The 22,532-nt window shown below is 38.5% G+C and overlaps 1 protein-coding gene across 1 annotated transcript in view; it reads left to right on the top strand.

Moving 5' to 3' along the window:
• Positions 1–22,532, top strand: part of ECH2 (enoyl-CoA hydratase 2) — a 355,360-nt gene that overhangs the window by 299,664 nt on the left and 33,164 nt on the right. Inside the window, exon 10 of the mRNA XM_089411132.1 lies at positions 17,194–17,264. Coding sequence (XP_089267258.1) covers positions 17,194–17,264 — 71 coding nt within the window. The remainder of the gene's footprint in view (positions 1–17,193; positions 17,265–22,532) is intronic.

Below are 22,532 nucleotides of genomic sequence, written 5' to 3'. Positions count from 1 at the left end.
TATAGATGATTGTTGTACATACTAGTAACTACAATGGAATCATGGATGCCATATCTATCTTGATTTATGCAAAAATATGCATGTTTTCATGTCTTCTACAATTAATTTGGTATTTGGGATGTTTGTTTTGAGTATAAATGCAAAAAAATATATAAATATATATATATATAGCAGACGCTTCCGCGGACGCTTCGCTTCCTAGATTTTTGGAAAATGACGCTTCCGCGCTTCCGCTTCGCTCCCGCTTCGTGCAACATTGGTTTGGGTAGATTCTAAACAGTTTGGGAGATATTAAAATAATTAATATTTTTAATGGAGTCCTTTAGTCTAAACTTAGGGAAATTAAAATATTAATGTGAATTGATATAAAACTATGTTAGAATGGTCCAAAAGTCATGGATCAAGCCAAATCTAATCTTAGCCGTTGATTAGGGACTTAATATCTGCCATTGATTTGTCAACGAGAAAAGTATAAGAGGAGGCTTGAGGGTCACTTGGAGAACACACCAAGAGATCAAGATTTCGACTTTCTGGGGCTGGGTTTGCTGAGAAAGTTGAGAGAGATCAGAGTTGCAGCGGAGGGGCAATGAATACAGAAGCAGAGAGGCAGAGATAGCACCGGGAGAATTAGCGATGTAGCCAAAGAGAGGGACGTAGAACCAGCCAAGGGTTCATGCAGAGCTAGCTAGGAGCTGCGCAGTGCCTCAGAGGGCCAGCTCGGGTGACGTAGAGGGCCAAAGGGCTGACGCTGTCCCTCTAGAGGCTGACGCAGGCCAAGCTGGAGTGACGTTGGGCTAACACTGGGCCAAAGAGAGGCTGACACTGGGGTTTCGTGGGGCAGATTGGAGTTGTGGAGCTGCCAGAGTGTTTATCCGGGGTTTCGGCTGGAATATCTGCTTCCGAGTAGAGAGGTACTACTGTCGAGATTTTTCTCTGTTGGGTGAGTCAGATTTGGCACCCAAATTGTATTCTGAAACTGCTTAATAAATCAAACCCTTAGATCGTTGCACTGGTTTTCTAGCATTGGGTTTTTCCGGGGACATTAGTCCAAAAACAACGGTGTCACTTGTGTGCTTGTTTCTATTTCCTTCAGTTGATGATATGTAATGTGTTGAGCATGTACCTGTATTTATTTCCAGTATTTACATGGTAAATAACTTGTTAATTAACAGAACAAGTAAGTAGGAATAAATCATAAGTATATGAAGGGTTTCTAACGTGTCAGACTTAGAAATTCCAACATGGTATTAGAGGGTGGTTGTAGATCACAGGATAGTTGCACCAATTTTCCCGCATTCGGTTTTCCGAGGACATTAGTCCAAAAACAACGATGTCACTTGTGTGCTTGTTTCTATTTCCTTCAGTTGATGATCTGTAATGTGTTGAGCATGCATTTGTATTTATTTCCTGTATTTACATGGTAAAAACTTGTTAATTAACAGAACAAGTAGGTAGGAATAAATCAGTAAAGTGCATGAAGGGTTTCTAACATGTCAGACTTAGAAATTCCAAGTGGTATCAGAGGGTGGTTGCAGATCACAGGAGAATTGAGGACATCAGTCGAACAGAGCAGCAGCAGCAGAAAACAGTTGTCTCAAGTGACAAAAGTTGTTCCTAGCAGTGTAGCAGCAAGGAAGGGGTGACGCAGTGCCTGCCTCATCAAGATTAAGCCAGGAAGAGGCAGCGCAGACGCTGAGGGAGGCAAATGCAGGCTCACGCAGAGGCCATGAGGGTTGACACAGTTGGTTGAGGAGGCACCTAGGAGCTCTAACCTTCAGGTTGCTGGGGTTTAGGAGGTTGTGGGTAAGTTGCAGAGTGGAGCTTGTGGGGTACTGTAGTCAGAACAATACCTAATAGGGAAAGACCAAGGTAGAGGGAGTTGCTTCCGAAGTGGATTTCTAGCTAAGGAACCCAGATCAGTGTTGCAGTTGCACAAACGATTGGAGAGGGCTATCTCGACATTGGCAGAAGGGTTTCCAGGAGGGAAATCAAGGCTCAGAGGAATCATACCGAGAAATTCCAAGAGGGAAGTAGAGGAGCAGCAAAATGGCACTACATGGAGTAAGAGACGATGACAGACTAGACGGAGCCTCAAACATTGTAGTCTAGAAGGCCAGAATCTTATCCGTACTAAACAAGAATCGTGTCAAGCACTTCGCCTTGAGGACAATAGCTATCCCAGTTGACCCGGCTGATAACAACAGGTACGAGGATGCAACGGCGAGGGCTAAGAGTATCATCCTTGACAGGGTCAAAGATAATATAGTACCACATATTGCCGAGAAGAACACGGCACAGGGGATGTGGGAGGCCCTGACCAAGTTGTATCAGCATACTTCCGTGTAGAGGAAGATGCTACTAGAAAATCAGTTGTGATCATACCAGATGAAGAAGGGAGAACAGATCTACCCATTCCTCAATCGATTGGAGGAGATTTGGGATTAGCTGACTTCCATAGGGGCAATGCCGGATCCAGAATTGATGGTGAGAACAACCCTAAACGCAGTCTCGGGAGACTAGAAGGTGTTTGTCCAAAGCATACTGGGCAGGGCGACCCTTCTAGATTGGGAGGAAATGTGGGCTACTCTTCGCCAAGAAGAGATCAAAAGGTTGAGCAAGGCGAGAAGCAGTGGCAAGGGATCAAAATCAAGAAGGAGGAGGAAGATGTTGCCCTAGCATCTAAGGGAAAGCAGGAGAAATGGAAGAAGAAGGACCTCTCCAAGGTCAAATGCTTCCACTGTGGGGAGCTGGGTCATTATGCGACCCAGTGTCCAAGGAAGAAGAGTAAGGGAGAGGCCTCCGAGACCAAGGCAACGCTAGCAAGGGCAAAGAAGGAAGTGGAGATAGACGATGATTGTGCCATGAGTGCTCATGTGCCACTTCAGAAGAGGTGGGGAGACATCAAGTTGTAGTCAGGCAGACTACAAGCGCTGAGGGGCAGAATCCTCGAGGTACCCAGCCTCTTGGATTAGACCTTGCTATGGGAGCCCCGAAGAGGAGTAGCAGTACTGGCGATGTCAGTAGAGATGGATGCGGATGGAGTGATAGAGGGAGCTACAATGTAGGATTCCCAGGACAGCGTGAGGTTAGCGGGCTGCAGCCTGCAACAGTGCGAGAGGCACAAGAGTGTTGCACTAGTGCAAGATAGCACAGAGAGGTGTGCAACGGTGCGAGATGCATGGAGTTGTTGTAGCAAGGTAGAGGTTAGAGAGGGAGCACTTGTCAATGACAGAGGGAGCTTCAGCATCAAGAGTGTTTCTAGCCTGACAGAGATGTCATAATTGGGAAATCAGTTACTTATCAGTAATTGAGTTGCAGTGCAGCAGTTAGCAATGGTAGTGCTATGGGCAGCATGATGAGAGGGGTTGCAGTGCAGATGCGACCGTGGCAGTGGCAGGGCCATGGGCAGCAGCACGGATGCAGAGGGAGTTGCAGTACGGATGCAGCAATGGTAGTGGCAGGGCCATGGGTAGCAGTACAGGATGCAACAGTGTAAAGGATGTTGGGCAGCAGGCCTAGCATTAGCACAGGGACTGATGTTGGATGATCAAAGTGATGCTCAGTGAGGAGTATTACTAGAGCACAGTCCTCGCTAAGAGGGAGTGTTGATTTGGGCTAGCATCGAATGTGCTCTAGCCACGAAAATTGGTGGAGATGCTAAGGCACATGAGATCTTGCTTCCAGATGTTGCTGCTTTTCAGAGTCAAGCAACAATTGGGTTTTCTTCTGCAACTTTCAACACCCTAACTTCTATGGTTAGCATGCCAATTTCTTTGTGTAAGCCTCGTGCTGGATTGACTAGGTCAGTTCATAAAAAACATTGATTTGTTGTTTATTGGTGGCCATGGAAAAACTAATCCTCCCATTGTTATTGGAAAACAAAAGCAGACAAAGTACAAAGTTAAGAATATGGACAGAAAATAACTTTCATTTGAGGACTTTGTTATTAAACTATGGAAATATACCAAATGTGAAAGAAGATGATCCATTTTCCAAGTGGCAGAGAGTCAATTGTTGAATCTATCATCTCCAGATTTAGAAAGATCAAATCCCAATCTTTTAGGAGCATAACCAACATTGGATCCTTCGAATAGCGGATGGCAGAGTATCTTTCAAGTTGATACTTTTGGCCAAATAATCGAGCATGCCCAGATTTGATGACTCAAATTTTTACGACAACTTGTCAATCATTGGATCAATCCTATTTTGCTGGATATTACCAATCCAAGGAGTCTCCAAATATCCCGCAAATCAATGCTTAAAATTCATATTTTTGAACATAGCAAATTCGACATCTATCAATTAAAGTTTTGTTGGCAGTTTCCAGAAGAAGGCTCGAGGTGGCATTTTCAATTTCCATAGATGGCAGCTTGCAAAGTCCTCCTCCAAGCAATTCGAGATATTTGCAAATAGTTGTAATAACTAATTGCTATTTTTATGATTTTTATTAGATTTCATTTCCAGCAAATTAGAAAGTAGTTTCAATTTTCCTAAATTTTTGTAACAGTTAGATAGATTTTGTTTAGGAACTCCATAAATATATCTTGATTAGTTATGACAGGATTTTTGTAAATATTTTCATAAATACCCCTCATTTCGAATAAGAAAAGGTTGGATGCTTGTGAGTCAAAGGCTTTGAAGCTAGTGTACACCATCATTTTTGAAGGAGTAATACAGGGAGTTTGCAGCGATTATCTTGGGATTCATGTGGTATGATTTTGTGACAGTGTTTCTTCTTTGTTTTATCATCAGTGTGAATGTTATGTCTCCTTACTTCCATCTTAATGCATTCATGTGATCATCTCAGTAGTCTTCAAGCAGAATTCATATGTTTATGCTCTGCCCTGATGAGATTTTCATGTTATGTGTTCTTTCTTCTGATAAATGAATTCATAAGTTTATGCGCATTTTGATCCTTCCCTATTTCAACCCTATACCACAATGACAACTCCAATATGTCATTGATCATGCCTACCTTGCCCCATTGTATCTCTGCAATTGATCTTTAGAAACCCTAACCTAGTTCCCAGACCCATGACCCTAGTCCAACAAACCCTAAAATCAAACCCTAGTGAGCTGAATATCTAGCCTAAGATCTATTTTGCTTCATAGTCATTTTATTGGCTGTGAGATTCTTGAGAGAGCGCTCTCTGATTTGGTAGGGCTAGCTACCAAATCTAAAGATTAGTTTGAGGTTACCTCCGTCAGTCTCCTTTCTCAACATTGGGACACTGTGGAGTGCTAACAGCCGCAACGGCGATTGTTAGTGCAAAAACAATGTTATGCATGTGATACTTAGGAAAGACAATGCAAAACTTGAAACAACACTTCTATGAGTTAAAACAAACCAAAACGCCAGTGGTCATTCAATAAAACATGTGAAACAACACTCACACAAGCCAAGGAAATAAAAGCGACAGAAAAAGCAGCAAAAGACTTGAAAAGCAAAACTTACCCGGAAAAGTTGCGCCGACTATGCCGAAGATTCCTAGATGCCTCGGGAATGCCAAAGCTCTAATATTGAATGTGTAGAATGAACTTTGGGGCGTCATTTAAATAGATTTAGAAGATTTAGGGTTTATGACGCACACGCCACAAATCTAGGAAAAGCGACACTTGGCGGGAAGTTTCTAAAATCGACTTTGCATGTTACTCCCGGTGCTAAAAATAGATCCGTATTTTTTAGGGATGCTTTTTGCTTTTTCTTTTTTGGAAAGGCTGCCTTGCATGCATTGAAAGATTGCGCAATTCTGGAGGGAACTGGGCAACTTGCCAGTACATGCATCGGACAGCTAACTAACTAAGGAATGCTTCTACGCAATTCCTAGGCTGAGTGGCTCTTGCTGCCTCTCATGGTCTGCGCAATTTCTCTGAACAAGGCAGTCTGTCGGACTGCTCTGCACATTTCTAGAGAGCGGTGCTAACTGTCAAGCTGCTTTGTGCGATTCCTAAGACCAAGGTTGGTTGCCCTCTAGGATTGCACAGTTTGCCAAGACAACCCCAGAACCGGATGTGAACCAAGTCACGAGGTCAGCTTGTGGGTGTTCGGCAAAAACAAGTTTGCGAACACAAGCTGCAAAGTGAAAGATAACTTCAAATAAAACACAAGTACCTGAGCAGTGCAAGACATGCTGCTAAGATTTTGAAAAAGGGAGGCTCCAAAACAAAGCGAAGGCAAAATTTTGGAGAGTAGTTGTAGTCACTACAACACAAACATACTCACAAAAGCTCTAGGGAGAGCTAAGTTCTATTGAAAAATGTGTAACTAGGTTCGGTCTTCATTAGTATGAAATGTATTCTTGTATATATAAAATGAAAAAGAATTTATTATTATTATTGGAGCATGGGTTTCATGCTCAAGTTCTTTTATTTTTAGGTCAAGCACCCATTGAGTGCTTCTAGGGCTTGTCCTAGGTATAAGAGTCATTGACATATATGGAAGACCCTATGGGCACATTGTAAATTGTAAAAGAAAAATTATTTTGTCTTGAAAATGTCAAAACACCTCCAAGATCAAGTCAGCCTACTTGAAGAGCCATGTCCACCCTTGAAGCAAGCCTATATATAAGAGGAACTCATCCTCCATTTGGATCATTCACTCACTCATCTCTCATGCAAAGAAGGAAGCAAAAGGAGGTCAAAGAAGGAAGTGTGAAGAAGAGAAGGACAAAGAAATTCGAAGTGTTTGGGTCTCTCTACATTCTTTTGGAAGTGCGAAGTTAGGGTTTCTGCGCTAGGCAAGTCTGAGGTTCGATTTTGGAAGCAAGAAGAGAAGGAAGGCAAGGAAGGTCTCTTAGGGCTTCCTACTAGCCCTAGGACTCAAGTCAAGGCAAGTGAGGTCAAGGGGAAGGCAGTTAGAGGGAGATCGAAGTCTCCTATAGAAGCAGCAACAGTTGCTGGGGAGCAAAATTTCGGATTTACTGGGAAGTTGAAGATATTGCAGCAGAAGGCCAAGGAAGACTTGATCTTGGAGGGTATTTGTCTGAGTCTAGGTCATGGTATTCGTCAATTGAAAGATCTGAAAGATAAGAAGAGATTTTCAGGTTTTCCCCTCAAGAGGAGGGGTTTTGGCCCTGGCTTGCAGCCTATATATTGTGTCATTATTCTTATTGTTTTGATAGTTGTTTGATGTATTGCACATTGGAATAAGAAAGATCAAAGCTAATAAGTAAAAAGATAACACAAGCAGTTATCAAGTTAAGAGAATTAACATATACATTGCCCTATTGAATTCTCAACATGGTATCAAAGCTTTGGTTCTCTAAGGGCATCATGAAGATCTCCTCTACAATGAAGAAGGTCATCAAAAGGATTGCAAGCCATCTCAAGAAAGGCATCAAAGAGGTATGGAGTCTCATATTCTCTTCAAAGAAGGAATCACTCATAGAAAGGGATGAAGGACTCTTCTCTGCTCTCTCTGGGACATTCCAAGATGAAGACATCTGGGTGATTGATAGCGGTGCATCAAGGCACATGACTGGTCACTCCCACCAATTGAAGACCTTATCAAAAGGAAAATTTGCATACTCTGTGGAACTTGGAGACAACAAGAGCTATCCTGTGAAAGGCATTGGATCATCATCCATAAAGCTAGAAGATGGAAGTAACATCCACCTCAATAACATTTTGTTTTTTTCCAGGTTTGCACAAAAATCTACTTCCTATTTCAAGCTTAGAAGATAAAGGAGATAGAGTAGCCTTCATTGATGGAAAAGTAGTTGTATGGGCAAAAGACTCAAGCATAGAACAAGAAAAAGTGGTTGGTATTCGAGAAGGAAGGCTCTACATATTAATATCTCCCATAAATCATGCCCTAGTTCACACTAAGATTACTCCATGTGCACTTTGGCATAGAAGGTTTGGTCATTTGCATTTCAAAATTCTTCCAACCCTAAATTCCATAGTAGATGGAATACCAAATCTAAAGGAGGACCATGAATGTGTCTGCAAAGGATGTGCATTAGGCCAAAACACCAAGAGACCATTTGGAAGCAATGCTTCATGGTCGAAAGAAATCTTGGATCTCATTCACTCTGATGTATGTGGCCCTATGACTCCAAAATCACTTGAACATCTTTATTATGTCACATTCATAAATGATCACTCAAGAAATACATGGGTCTACTTAATGAAAAACCAAGGATGAAGTATTTACTAAATTTCAAGAATTCAAAGCCGAAGTGGAGAACCTTACAGAAAGAAGGATCAAGATACTAAGCTTTGATAATGGAGAAGAATATACATCCAAGGAGATCATAGCATTTTGTAAGGAATCTGGGTTTAAGAGGGAGCTGATAGTTCCATACAATCTCGAACAAAATGGAGTTGCAGAAAGAACGAACAGGTCCATTGAAGAAAGTGTAAAAGCATGATACACGATCAAGATCTACCTAAGTTTTTGTGGGGTGAGGCAACAAAAACAACAATGTAAATACAAAATTGATATCCTCACAGATCTCTAGACAACAAGACTCTGAAATAACTGTTCACTAGGAAGAAGACATATGTCGATCATCTTCGAATCTTTGGATGTCCTATGTATATTCATATACCAAAGGACAAAAGAAAGAAGTTGGATCCTTCTGGTGTGAAAGGTATATTTGTTGGGTATAGTAACTCATCGAAAGCCTATAGAATCTATATGAAAGATGGACATCACATTGAAGTTAGTTGTGGTGATGAGAGCATAGCATTCAAGAAATCAAAAGAACTTTCTATAGATTTTGATGATGAAGAATTTCCTATGTTTGAGGAAGAAGTTGACAAGGAAGAAGGATCTCACTAGGATGAAGAAGGATCTGGTGAACCTGTTCAACCCGTGGTCATTCAAGAAACCAGGAAAAGACCTAACTGGTTGAAATCTACACTATTTGATGCAGAAGGTCATGGGGCAGCTCAAGGATCATTTAGAGAAAGTAAAATACCCAAGAGATATTTTGGGTATGTTACATACATGACAAAATTAATAGAAGCATAACCATCCACTTTTGAAGAGCCTATAAAACATCAAGAATGGAAAGATGCCATGAATGAAGAATATCAATCTATAATGAAGAATGGAGTCTAGGAGATTGTACCTAGGCTTGAAGACAAATCTGTAGTTACTTCCAAATGGATCTATAACATCAAGCATGCAGTTGATGGAAGTATAGATAAGTATAAAGATAGATTTTTGGCAAGAGGGTTCTCTCAACTTGAGGGCATTGACTATGAAGAAACATTTGCTCCCACAGCAAGATATACAATAATTCGATCATTAGTCTCTCTGGCAGCATCAATGGGATGGAACATCCACCAAATGGATGTCAAGATTGTGTTTTTGAATGGCACTATAGATGAAGAAGTCTACATAGAACAACCCTTGGGATTCAAAATCAAAGATAGGAAGGCATATGTTTACAGATTAAAGAAAGCATTATATGGCCTCAAGCAAGCACCAAGGGCATGGTATGCTAGAATGGATGCATACCTACAGAGACTAGGCTTCACAAAAAAGTTCTATTGACTCAAACCTCTATATTAAGGTTGTAAACAATGAACCTATAATTATTCTTCTATATGTAGATGATCTTCTCTTGACAGGTGTAGAAGGTCGAATTGAAGAATGTAAGAAGCAATTGGCAGCATAATTTGACATGAAGGATCTTGGGCTGATGCATTACTATCTGGGACTAGAAGTCTGGCAGGAACCTAATGAAGTCTATTTAGGTCAAGGAAAGTATGTGATCAAGATTCTGAAGAAGTTCAACATGATGGACTGTAAAGAGATGATCACAAACTTGAAAAGACTAAGGAGTTCCGAATCAAGCCCTGTGGATCCCTCCAGATATAGACAATTGATTGGCTCATTAATGTACCTAGTGAATACTCGACCGAACATATGTTTTGCAGTAAATGTACTCAGTCAATTCCAAGTGGAGCCAAAGCATGATCATTGGATAGCAGCAAAACATATCCTGAGATATCTGTGGAGAACCATCAACTATTGCTTGAAATATGATAGAAGGAATGATGTTCAATTGCCTGGTTATACAGATTCCGACTTGGGAGGCAGTGAACAAGATGGAAGAAGCACTACAGGGGGATGTTTTAGTTGGGATCATCTATGGTGTTATGGATGAGCAGAAAACAAAACATCGTTGCTTTGAGTAGTGCTGAAGTCGAATATGTTGTAGCATGTGAAGTTAGTCAGGAAGCGGTTTGGTTAAGGAAGTTGTTGTCTGACTTATTTGAAGGACCAATGAACCCTACAGTGATACGTTGTGATAATACCAGCTGTATTTGTTTGATTGAGGACCCATTGTTGCATGGGAAGACAAAGCATATCAACAACAAGTATCACTATATACGAGAGCTAGTACAAAATGGTGTGGTGCAACTACAGTATATATCCATTGATGAGCAGGTAGCTGACATACTGACCAAAATCACTTCCAAACAAGAAGCTTTTATACTTAAGGGACAAGCTTGGTTTGGTAGATTTTTCCTCCCGAATTGAGAGAGAGAGATAGACACAACATTTTTGTCTTCACTTGGGAAGAAAGAATGGAGGATTGGGTAACCATATGGCATTCGATACTCTTTGAGAATGTGGTATGGCATTCAAGACAAGAGTAGTCGTGGACCAATATTCTTTGAGGATTAGCTACCCAAGATAAGAATAGTTGAAAGGGAGGTCATACTTTGTGAACACCCAGGTGGGGTATGTACCTTGGATAGACAATGATGATGGTGTTTACACATCATTGGTCTCGCCAGCATTGTGCTATGATTTTGTGGAGAGGTAGAGTTGTTAGTCAAGGCCTTACTATATGACAACGCTGGTTATTATGATGCTAGAAAAATGTGTAACTAGGTTGGATCTTCATTAGTATGAAATGTAAAAGAAATTATTATTATTGGAGCATGGGTTTCATGCTCAAGTTCTTTTACTTTTAGGTCAAGCACCCATTGAGTGCTTCTAGGGCTTGTCCTAGGTATAAGAGTCATTGTCATATATGTAAGACCCTATGGCCACATTGTAAATTGTAAAAGAAAATTTATTCTATCTTGAAAATTTATTTCCATGAAGAGGGAGGAGTGGTTGAAGGGCAAGACAAAGATGTGGGATGTTTCCAGATGATATTGGTTTAGACAATAGTGTTGAGTTGGCATTGGCCAACTTGGATCTTAATGAACCAATGCTAGAGCTTGTCACTTTTGATGATGGTGATCCTCTTGAGGGGTCATCCTCCACACCAATAGATGCAAAGATTAGATTGGATACAGAGGAGGATGGAGGAAAGAGTAGTGGTGGTGTTGACCACTATATATCAACTACCCATAGCAGTGCACTCCCTTTTTTTCGCAAAAGGGATAGCGCTTGAGCGACGTGTCCGTGCCTGTCATCATCAGCCCGATCATATTGTTTTGTAAACCCAGTTTGCGTGTGTAATTTGTAAATAATCTTAGCAGATCTGAGTCATGTATGTAAATTGCCTAGGCAAATCTAATTTTCTAGTGATAATCTACGTTTCGAAAGGTTTTTTGTCTCACCAATCCATGATCGGCAGAGTTTTCCTTCAGCCTAACCCCAAAGCCGAAATGAATTTTGTCATTAGAATCTTAAGGGAATCCTAGTGTGCTTCGAGTCTGTGTAAAAGTAGTTTGGAAATAATTCTAACTATTTGGTTAGGTTATTACAAATTGCTTGATCTGCTAGATTATAGTTGTGTCGCAGAACTGGGTGGTCTATGAGGGTCTATGTCAATTGGGTTTTCCCCCTTGGAATGTAAAATTGTAAAAGTCATGATGTAAAGTGTCTTGAGAGTTAGAAAAAGTTTTAATCCCCTCCTAAGTCCTAAGTCCTAGGTCCTAGGTGATTTTTCCAAAGGCTAAGTTCGAGGATCCAAAAATAAAAAAATAAAAAAAACAATAAAAAATAAAAGATATAAATAATAAAAATTAAAATTAAAAAAATAAATAAATAAAAAATAACTAAAAAGTAAAAAAATAATAATAAAATTAAAAAAAATAAATAATAATAAGTCAAAGTTTTGAGTAAATAAATGCATAATTTCATTTTTTTAATATATTAAAATGCATTTAAAAATTCGACGGATGAGATTAAAAGGGATTTTGATCCTCATCGACGGTTGAGATTAGTTTGACATGGATCACTCGAACTAGCCGTTGGGAATTTTTCCTTTAAATAGGGTGTTAGGGGTCATTTGAGATCAGATTGGATCTTAGAGTCTGGTGCTAAAGAAAGCTCTCTTGTAGTCATTTTTTGTGCAATAAAGAAAGACTTTGGGGTTGAAAATCTTGTTGGTGTTACTCTTCTAAAAATGCTATAAGATGTTTTATTTTTCTGCATAATTTTATTTTCAGCCATTGATAATAGCTTGATGAAGATTGATCTAGGCACAGGTATCTTGTCTGATCTCTGGGGTTTGAATAATAGTTTAGATTCTGAAATATAATGGCAGGTATCTCCATTTGATCTAGATTTCACTATTGTTTTCTCCCTCTATGTCAATGTTGCACGAAGCGGGAGCGAAGCGAAGCGCGGAGCGCGGAAGCGTCATTTTCCAAAAATCTAGGAAGCGAAGCGTCCGCGGAAGCGTCTGCTATATATATATATTTTTTTATATTTTTTTGCATTTATACTCAAAACAAACATCCCAAATACCAAATTAATTGTAGAAGACATGAAAACATGCATATTTTTGCATAAATCAAGATAGATATGGCATCCATGATTCCATTGTAGTTACTAGTATGTACAACAATCATCTATATTCTAGCTATTACAAACATACATCAAATTTTTAAGCATATTATAAAACATAAAACATTTAAGCATATTATAAAACATAAAACATAGAGCATATTATGATTTATCTAGCAAGTGAGCAACTGTCAACATTTGTCATGTCCAAAATTCAATAATATTAGCTAGATACATTTAATAATTATTAATGTCATTAATATAAATATATAAGCGTTTATCAATAACATTATTAAATATAATTGTACATGTGTTTCATATACCTTTCCTTTCCATTTAAATTACAATAATAAAACTTATAATATCTTTCTTTTATTATTCCTCACTCAACTATATTGCATTCACACATTTTTCTTGTGCCATCGACAAAATTTTGATATAAATAAGAAAAATATAATTCAAACTTTTTTTTTCAAATATAAAAAACGCTTCCATCACTTAATTTCACACAAGATCGAATTCAGACCTTAACCTATCACTGTAAATCACTTAATTTCACATTCGTCATTAACACAAGATCGAATTCAAACATTAACCATCACTGTAAATCACTTAATTTCACATTCTTCATTTATGTTTATTACAGTTTAACAGGATACGTCCTTTGCACTGTGTCTTTGCTAAGCCAGTCAAAGTAAATGTACAGCCACGGAGGACATATTACAATAATTTAAACTTAGATTTTCAGTGGACGTGGGTGCAGTCTTTTTGTACAATGCGTGCTGTCAGCGTTGAAACTGCGCCAGAGTTCGGCTCTTGTGAGCTTGTAACAAGATGTCCCCGGTGCGTTAAATCCGAAGGCTATCAATATTTGTGGGCTATAGCTCTATTAATATAGGAGTCGGGTGCGTTAAATCCGAAGGCTATCAATATTTGTGGGCAACGCTTCGGGGGCAACGCTTCTCAAAAACCAGGAATCGCTCAAAAAATGCGGAATCGCGCTTCGGGAAAAATGGAATCGCACTTCCTTTGGCGCTTCCGGAACGCTTCCGTACGGGACGCGATTCCGGCCTAGGATCCGGGGGGGGGGGGGGGGGCGCTTCCTGCAACACTGCTCTATGTTAATGGTTGATTTTAAGTTGTGCAGGAAATCTTAGTTTTGAGTTTACCGAGCGTTAGGGGAAGTTCTCGACTGAACCAGCCAACTCCCGGATTGCGTTTTCTGAAAGAGCCCAGCCAGTTTTAATTTTGAGCTTATCATTTGAAATTTTCTTATGAATGCAAGAAGGGTTTTCTGAAGTATCTCACATTAAGTTTAGAATTCTGAAAATATTACTGTGGATTATTGACAAATCTGGCTGCTTAAGAGTCGAAAATTTGTAAATATTGTAAATTATTTTTAACTGGTTTTAGGGTTTTTAGGTTTGTTTCTTTCACATTTTACTTCTTGGTGTTATGTTTCTTGCCATCGCAGGTTGCAGGTACATATTTTAAAATTTTGCGGGGTTTTCAACAAACAATCTGAAGCAACTGGTGCAAAATTTTAAGAGCCCTGGTAAATCTTAAGAGGGTTTTCCGATCCATTTATCTGTTGTTTGGGGTTTCATCAGGCAATCTCAAGCAATCTGTAGCCTGGGGTTTCATTTTTGCAAGGATAGTATTCAGCGGATTTTCAAATTTTCTGAGGGAATTTGATGGTTTATCAATGTTGTTTTGCTGCTCGGGGTTTATTTTTATTTGCAGGAAGAAATTTTCAAATTTTTTTTTTTAGAGCATGTTGTTGCTTCACTCCCACGCTGTCTCACATTGTCTGCTCAGCCACCCCTGTCAGCAACTATCACTCCACACTCTTGCTGCCCATCCACTGCACGCATATCCCTCAGTCTTCACCTTGTTCCACTGTCCACGCGTTTTTATTGATGCGTTTAACTTTGCTGCCATACACCTACAATAAAAAAACACATCTTCACACCTTACGCAGTTGCTTCAAAGCTGCTATCCAACCTGCAAGCAACACGCACTTCCCTCCTCAGCCGAGTCATTGCTCTCCAATTGCTCCAACCTGCATCGTTCAACCTGCCCTCTGCGCACGGTCCATTCTCCATGCCATCGAAACCAACAGCGGGCCAACCGCCAGCAGCATCCCCAAACGTTGTCTGCTCTAGAAACCCTCGATCTCCCATTCGTTTCTCCAAACGTTGCTCATTCACTCTTACCCGCAAGCCTTCAACGCCTTCCCTCGCCAGTCGCACCTGCAAACAGTCACGTAAACAATAAACCAGCGATTTTGGTTTATTTGCGTTTTGATTTATGGTTTAAGTGTAAGTTAGAGTAATGTATCTTAGCGTATGGTTTTTAGTTTTAGATTTTGAATAAAAGAAAATTTAGTTATAGTTTTATACATACGTTAGTTTATTTTCAGATTTATTAAATTCTTGTCTTAGTTTTAGATTTAGACTGCTTTAAATTTAGATTTAATTTTGTTTAATGTTAGATTTTAAGTATAAATTAAAAAAAAAAAAGTTTTTATGGTTTTGTTTTATTTTCTGAGTTAGTGTTAGTTCATTTAGAGTTAGATTTAGGTTAGATTAAATTAGATTTTGATTTTATTAATCTAAGTTTTAGTTTAGAATTAGATTTTATTTTATTTTAGTTTTGTTCTATATTAATTTTAATCTTAGAACTTTATATCATAATAAAATAAAAAAAATCAATATATATATATATATATAATTCAAAAAATTAAAAAAAGAAAATCATAAAAGATTTTCGTTTTAATGTTTTGGTTCATTTTTTTTTATTTAAGTTTAAATTTTGAAAAAAAAAAAAAAAATCTTAAAAAGTTTTAATTTTTAAAATTTAATGGGTTGATATTTTTTTTTGTTTTCTTAGGATTTAATTTTAATAATTTTGAGTTTAGTTTAGTTTAATTTTGTTTTATTTATATAAAATTAAAAAATTAAAAAATATTTTGAAAAAGCTTAACAAAAATTGAAAATTTCATATTTGGTGTCTCTATGTTTCATTTCTCTATAGTTAAATGTGCTTAATGTTTATTTGGAGTTAACTATGTGAAAGTGGTAACTGGTTAGCATTTAAATTTTATAATCATCTAAAGCATTTAATTTTTCTTGAAGTTTAATTGCTAGATCATCGTTAAAGCATTGTGAATTTACTGGATATCTTGCATTGCTTGGGTTATTTGATAAATGATTGTTAATGGTGGAATTACAAAGTTCATATTTCTGCAGCATTTGATAAACAATTATTTAATCATTAACTCCATAAGGCACTGGTACATTAACTCCTAAAATCAATCAAGTACTAGTATTGCCTTGCTGTGTCTCCCAACCCAACTAGTCCACAGTTGGTCTTCATTCATCCCATAGGGTCTACCCCCCTTAGCCTCGGGAGACGGCTTAAACGGAGAGATCGGGGATCCAGGTGACAGCCCCTGGTCTGAGCATTGTTGTGACAATCTGTGCAACAACAAGTGGTAGTGATGTTGATGAGCTATAGCCTATGCGATTCTTCCATCCTGATCTACGGTTCTAGTAGCTACCCTATTTTGTATTTACTATTTTCCATTGGCATTCTTGAATCCCAACTATGGTAGCAATGACTCAATGAGTTGGGACTTAGTATCTATGTAATACATTTTGATTTTGATGACTTAATGAGAAAACTGCAATTTATGGTTTTAATTTATTGTGTTTGTCAATTTATCGTCATTGACATAGTAGTAAGTACTAGTTGTATCATTGATGATTGTATGCATAATGTATGATTGAATTTGTATCATCATCAAGTAAATGTTCTAGTTTCTAAATTGAATATTTGTCTATATTTCATTTTTGTGCGTAATTCACTAATTTGTTATATTTTTAATTTTTTTAATATATATATATATAATGTGTCCTTCGTGTCATGTTCTGGGGGTTGCCATGTCATGTGTCAGATACTCATATTTTTGTGCCCTCCATGTCCCATGTCATCTAACTCAGGTTATTACACAACTACTTTTATATGTTATGTAGACTCTAGAGTCACTTTCAATTGTTGGAGTTGCAGAAGTAGAGCAAATCCTCATAGAGCATTTGAATGTTATTTTTCACCATTAGGGATCAGACCTGTTATTGTTACTGCATCTTATTGAATACTTTATATTCTCTGTAACATTTTTTCTCTTGTATGTGGCATATAAGACATGAATGCATGACATTCTTAAGAGGGACTCTAAATCCATTATAGATTCTTATGTCTTAGTTGAAAAGTCCTTCACTTTTGCAAGTGATCTGAGCTACTTTACAGTTTAAATGGGATCGAATCTGGGTACCTAATGGTATATGTTCTCCTCTCAAAGTTAGTTGTGCATGAATCTCAATTAATCAGGGATGTAGCAAGGAAACACAGGCCTTTTTGCAAAATTGCATGGTCTCCAATTCACCCAAATGTTTGCTCTGATTTTTGTGCATATGTTGCAGGCTCTATTATATCGGTTATTTGGAGATTACAATCCTTTGCATTCTGACCCCATGATTGCAAATCTTGCCGGGTTAGTACTGTTACAGTTGAGAAATTAATGAATTAATATTCAGGCTGCTGGAATTTTCTAATGATTTATCTATTTCAAGCATTTAGTACCTTCGTTGAAAATCCAATGCTTCACATCTGATCTATTTGTTGTCCAAAGGACAGTTATTGTATTTGTACTCATAATACAACTCTGCCTGAGATAATGTAATAATGGAAGATTGAGAATGTAAAATTCCTTCTTGCAACTGAATAAGTTCTTAATCATGCAGCGAGTTTGGATACAATGCAGTGTTTGCAATGCTAATTCTTAACTAAAACAAATCCAAAGTTACATGACCCTTGTGTGTGGATTGGAATTGGCAGAAGATTATGGTGCAGGAGTGGCCAATGTTATCAGAACCGAACCGTTGACCAATCCAGTCAGAACCAGACCAGAACTGGTAAAAAAACCAGATCAAAAAACCAGTCAACTGAAAACACATCAAATTTTCAAATTTTGGAGAAAAAAAATATATATTCATGTGCATCTAGATGAATCCAAACCATCTATACACAAATAAGAAAAGGTTTTCATTTATATAGCACGTAAGAGTGCACATAACCAAAATAGCACCAAGTGCAATCCATCTCTGAACCAAAGGGACATCAACAAAGTTACAAACGGGCGCTAGATGGCCTCTAGCATCCAAAAGAAATCATGCCACAACAAATATCTACATATCATCAAAATCAATGCCTATATTGGGATCTTTATCATTAATATCACCCTTAAGCATTAAAATATGATAGAAAAAGCTTAGCATGTCAAGTCAAGATTTTGTTTGAGTGATGGGTACATTTTTAGTAGAGCCATGATAGAGGAGTTCAACAATCAATGCCACTAATATCCAGGTACATATAGGGCTTGGTGCTTTTGATTAAATGACAGTTCCATACTCTCCTACATGACAACATCCATTGGAAACATTGCAATCCCCCAATCCTGAAAATTGTTAGTCCGCTGGATTTTGAGCAGGATCTAAATTTCTACTTTTTCCATATAAATCCAATGAGGTCGGAACCACTCTCAAACATCCTGAGTCAATTAATGATAATGTTAAAAATTTAAGTGTTACTTTAAGAATTTAACATTACCATTAATTGCATAGCATTAGTAGGGCAATATGGTCAAATACTAGGCTTCCCCACTTATATTTATTGAATTTTTTTAATTGCATTTAAAGGGTCCTTGGTAACATTGTATGAAATCGGCCACCTCCATATTGCACCGGCCTTTTCAGGTCCGTGACATCTGTTCAGGCTGGTTTTCCCTCGAAAACAGTTGAACCGGCCAGTGCAGTCCAGTTCTGACAACACTGTGTGTGGCAACTTCCCTCAAATTAGGAATTGGGTGGCATCCCAATGCTAATTGTTTTGGTAAACATATGTTTAGATTTACATTGAAAAAAGAAGAAAGTTTTTGAAAAAAACATTTAACTTGGTGAATTCACTTGTTTCAGACTTCATAACTCATACTATGATACTTCATAGTTCAACTTTATACGGTGTGCAGTATACATCAATGATCGTTTAGAAATGTTTCAGTGTTCAGATTTCATATTCATATTCAGAATTGATATTCATCATTCATATAGGTTGCTGGTTTATTGCTGCTAGTGCTGGTATAACAGGGTCTCTAGATTTATGATGTGTTTCTGTTAGTGTTTAGTACTAATGCAACAGTGTTTGTAAAATGTGGTGTATTGCAACTCAGTGCTAATGTAAGAGAGTTTGTAAAATGTGTGGTTTATTGCAACTTATTGCTCAGTGCTGGGTTGCTGGTGTATTTTTGACAGTTGCAATCTCTGATCTGAATTCTGTGCTGGTGGATTGCTTCTAAATTTCTAATTTCTCTGCAGGTGTGACATGCCACTTGTGGTACTGGTAATGGTATCTGAATCCTTCTTGTTGTAGATAAGTGACAGACTGTTGGTTAATGACTAAAACATAAAACACAGCTTTAAAGCAGTGCTGCTGCTCACTGATAAGTGATATTAATATAGTTCTTATTGTACCTAGCTTGAAGGTAACATAAAACAAACATTGTAGATAACAAAGCCTGCTGGTTTGCTACCAGCCTACCATAAAACTATGCAGTTAACAGTAAATACAGTGAACAGTGAGTATAACCTACCATGAAACAAAGCATGCTGGTGATGATTTATATTAACATTAATTTCACTGTGTTGGTGTGATCTCCTTCCAAAAACCATGGTCAAAGATGCTCCTGCAGGCTGCACTTTTCTACTGTGTCCTCAACGTGTCTCAATCATTATTGTGTTCATAGCTGTCTTACTTGGTTCCTTAGCTCACTCTCAAATCACACTTTTCACTATAAAAAATGAGTGCTTTAGTTTTCAGTGTACTTTTATGACCTAAAATGGATCTACATTGTTACCATATGGTTTATTGATGGTCTATAATTTGGGAATATTGAATTTAAGACCTAGAAGGTTGGTTGCAATCAGATCCTAAAAAAATGTATTAATGCACTTGAAAGAAAAATCTTTCAGTTCAGGGTCAAAGAAGCGGAGTTTTGGGTTCTCATATCGTGTGGACATATCAATGTTATCAGAACTGAACTGAACTGGTCATTGAACTGGTCAACCCCCCAAACAGGGAACCAGTCTGGAACCAGATTGGAACCAGAAGAATCCTAGACCAAAAAAACGGCTGACCAAAAAGTACACAAAATATGACTTTTAAAGAAAAACATATATATTCATTTGCATCCATATGAATCCTGACCATTTATACAAAATATGCAAAAGTTCTCTAATATATCAAGAGTGCATATAACCAAAATAACACCTAATGCAATACATCTCTTAACCAAAAATACATCAACAAAGATATAAAAGTTGCAAAAGGAATGACCTGATCTTTTAGCCTTAATATTTATTGATGTTGATTTGGAGTTGTTGAAGCTCGGGGCTTAATATATATGAGATCCTGAATGGTTAAGATATCTATGTTGAAAAGTGTAACTAGGTTCAGTCTTCATAATGACATGTGTAATTGTGATTTTATGTAATTGATGCAAAGAAGAAAAATAAAATTATTATTGTAATGCTTGTCTCATGAGTTTCATGAGCAAGGAATTTTATTTTTAGGTAAGGTTGCCATTGTGAGCCCTTAGGATTGGTCATAAAGTCAAATTGAGTCAATGTCATGTATGAAGGACCCTTCTTGGGCATGTTACACTTGTATATGAGTCAATGAAAGAGTCAAATAGCCCTCCAAGACCAAGCTCAAGCAACTCCTTCAAGTCGGCCTTAAATGAAATAACGAATTTGCACCAAAAGACATGTCGGCTCACCCATAGTTCAAGTCGGCTTATTATGGATGCTCCAACCACTATAAATAGGGCAGCTCGGCCTCATTTCAGACAAAATTTCGGTGAAGGGGAAGTCTGCAACAGGAGGTGCGAAGTTCATCAAAGAAGCCTATAACCAGGTAAAGAAAGGAAGAATATAACTGAGGTCATTTCTTATCTCTTTTGGGTTGATCTACTCCACACGTGCAAAGAAAGGGTATTGTCCACTGCAGAAGAAGTCGAGGTATTAGAGTCTCCTTTGAAGGACAGATTAAGGAAGGGAACAAGTCCATTATCAAGCCGAGTTGCCAAGAAAGTTGCCTCCACCTAAAGCGAAGGGAATCAAGGTTCCAAAGTTGATAATTTACACGTGCTAGGGTTTCTAAAGGAAGCCGAGAAGTTGTAGGTCTAAAGTAGAGAAAAAAGGAAGCTGAGATCTGAAGTCTAGCTGAGGTACAAAGAAAGGCAAGTAGTTGGACCAAGTGTTGACTTCGGCATGAAAGAGAAGCAATGAAAGGGAACTTGTGTCTTTGTCTTGGGGTGGCAAATAGGTCAAGGATCTTGGACTTGGTATTCATTGTTAGAAAATTATATATTACAGAGCAATGGAACACATAGAATATTGCATAAATATAAACACAGAAAACACATAAAACCAGAGAGACACAGATATACATGGTTCACCCAGTTTGGGCTACGTCCACCCCGAACAGCCAGTCCTTCCTTTATATTATCCAGCAAAATGAAGAGACACAACCTACAGCGGATCCGCTATAATATCCTCTGTTTTCTCTCACAGTCTCACCTCTCTCTGTTTCTTGCTCAGAGAATACACTGTTATTTCACAGCCTCAATACAATGCCCTCATATAAAGAGAGGGGTTGCCTTCTAAGACAAAACCCCTAAACTAAACATAAGTTCTACCATCAGATCATCTGCCTAATGAACGACCCAGGTTGACTAGAAATTACTATACTTTTACAAGGCAATTTTACATCTGTTTTTAGCTTCGGGGGCGCTGCCCCCGAAACCCCCACCGGGGGACTGCTGTCCCCCGAACTCCCCAGCCAGGGGGGATCGCCCCCCCCTCGAACCCCCACGGGGGGACAAGTCCCCCTCACACCCCCCCGCGTGGAGGGGTGTACAAACTTCCTGAGGTATACATCCGGCTGAAACAAAGACCTCTAAATAATCATGCTCCACACCCAACAATCTCCCACTTGGAGAATGATTGTAGCAACTCCACTGCTGCTTCATTTGCTGGACAACGACTCCTCTTTGGTCCTGGTTGTTTCTCATCTCCATCGTCATCCTTGAAGACCAATTAAAATTGAGCATATTCTCAGTTTCTCCCTGGTTACAACTTTTGTTAGCATATCTGCAGGATTCTGGCTAGTGCGTATCTTTTGCAGCTTCAACTCTCCATCTTCCAACACTGATCGTATGAAATGGTACTTGAGCTATATGTGTTTAGTCCTGGAATGAAATGCTGAGTTCTTTGCAAGATGAATGGCACTTTGGCTATCACTGTATAACATGCCCATATCATGCTTCTTACCCAATTCACCCATAAACCTTTGTAACCAAATCATTTCTTTACTAGCCTCTATAGCAGCAACATACTTGGCTTCTATTGTTGAAAGTGCAACAACACTTTGGATTTTTGAAACCCAACTGACAGTTGTTCCACCTACAGTAAATACATATCTTGTAGTGCTCCTCCTGTTATCTCTGTCATCCGCCATATCTGCATCAACATATCCCTGTACAGTGTAGAGAAATGTTTTAACCACCAAAGCATAACGCTTGATTTGTGGTACCTTTCAAATATCTAAGAATCCATTTCACTGCCATCCAATGTTCCTTTCCTAAATTGTTCATGTACTTGCTCAAAACTCCCACTGCATGTGCAATATCAGGCCTTGTGCAGAC

Source organism: Pinus tabuliformis, chromosome 3_1, assembly GCF_031772625.1.
Source record: "Pinus tabuliformis cultivar Carrire ecotype Pingquan chromosome 3_1, CPIR1, whole genome shotgun sequence".
Lineage (NCBI taxonomy): Eukaryota > Viridiplantae > Streptophyta > Pinopsida > Pinales > Pinaceae > Pinus > Pinus tabuliformis.
This window is presented reverse-complemented; position numbering and strand designations above follow the sequence as displayed.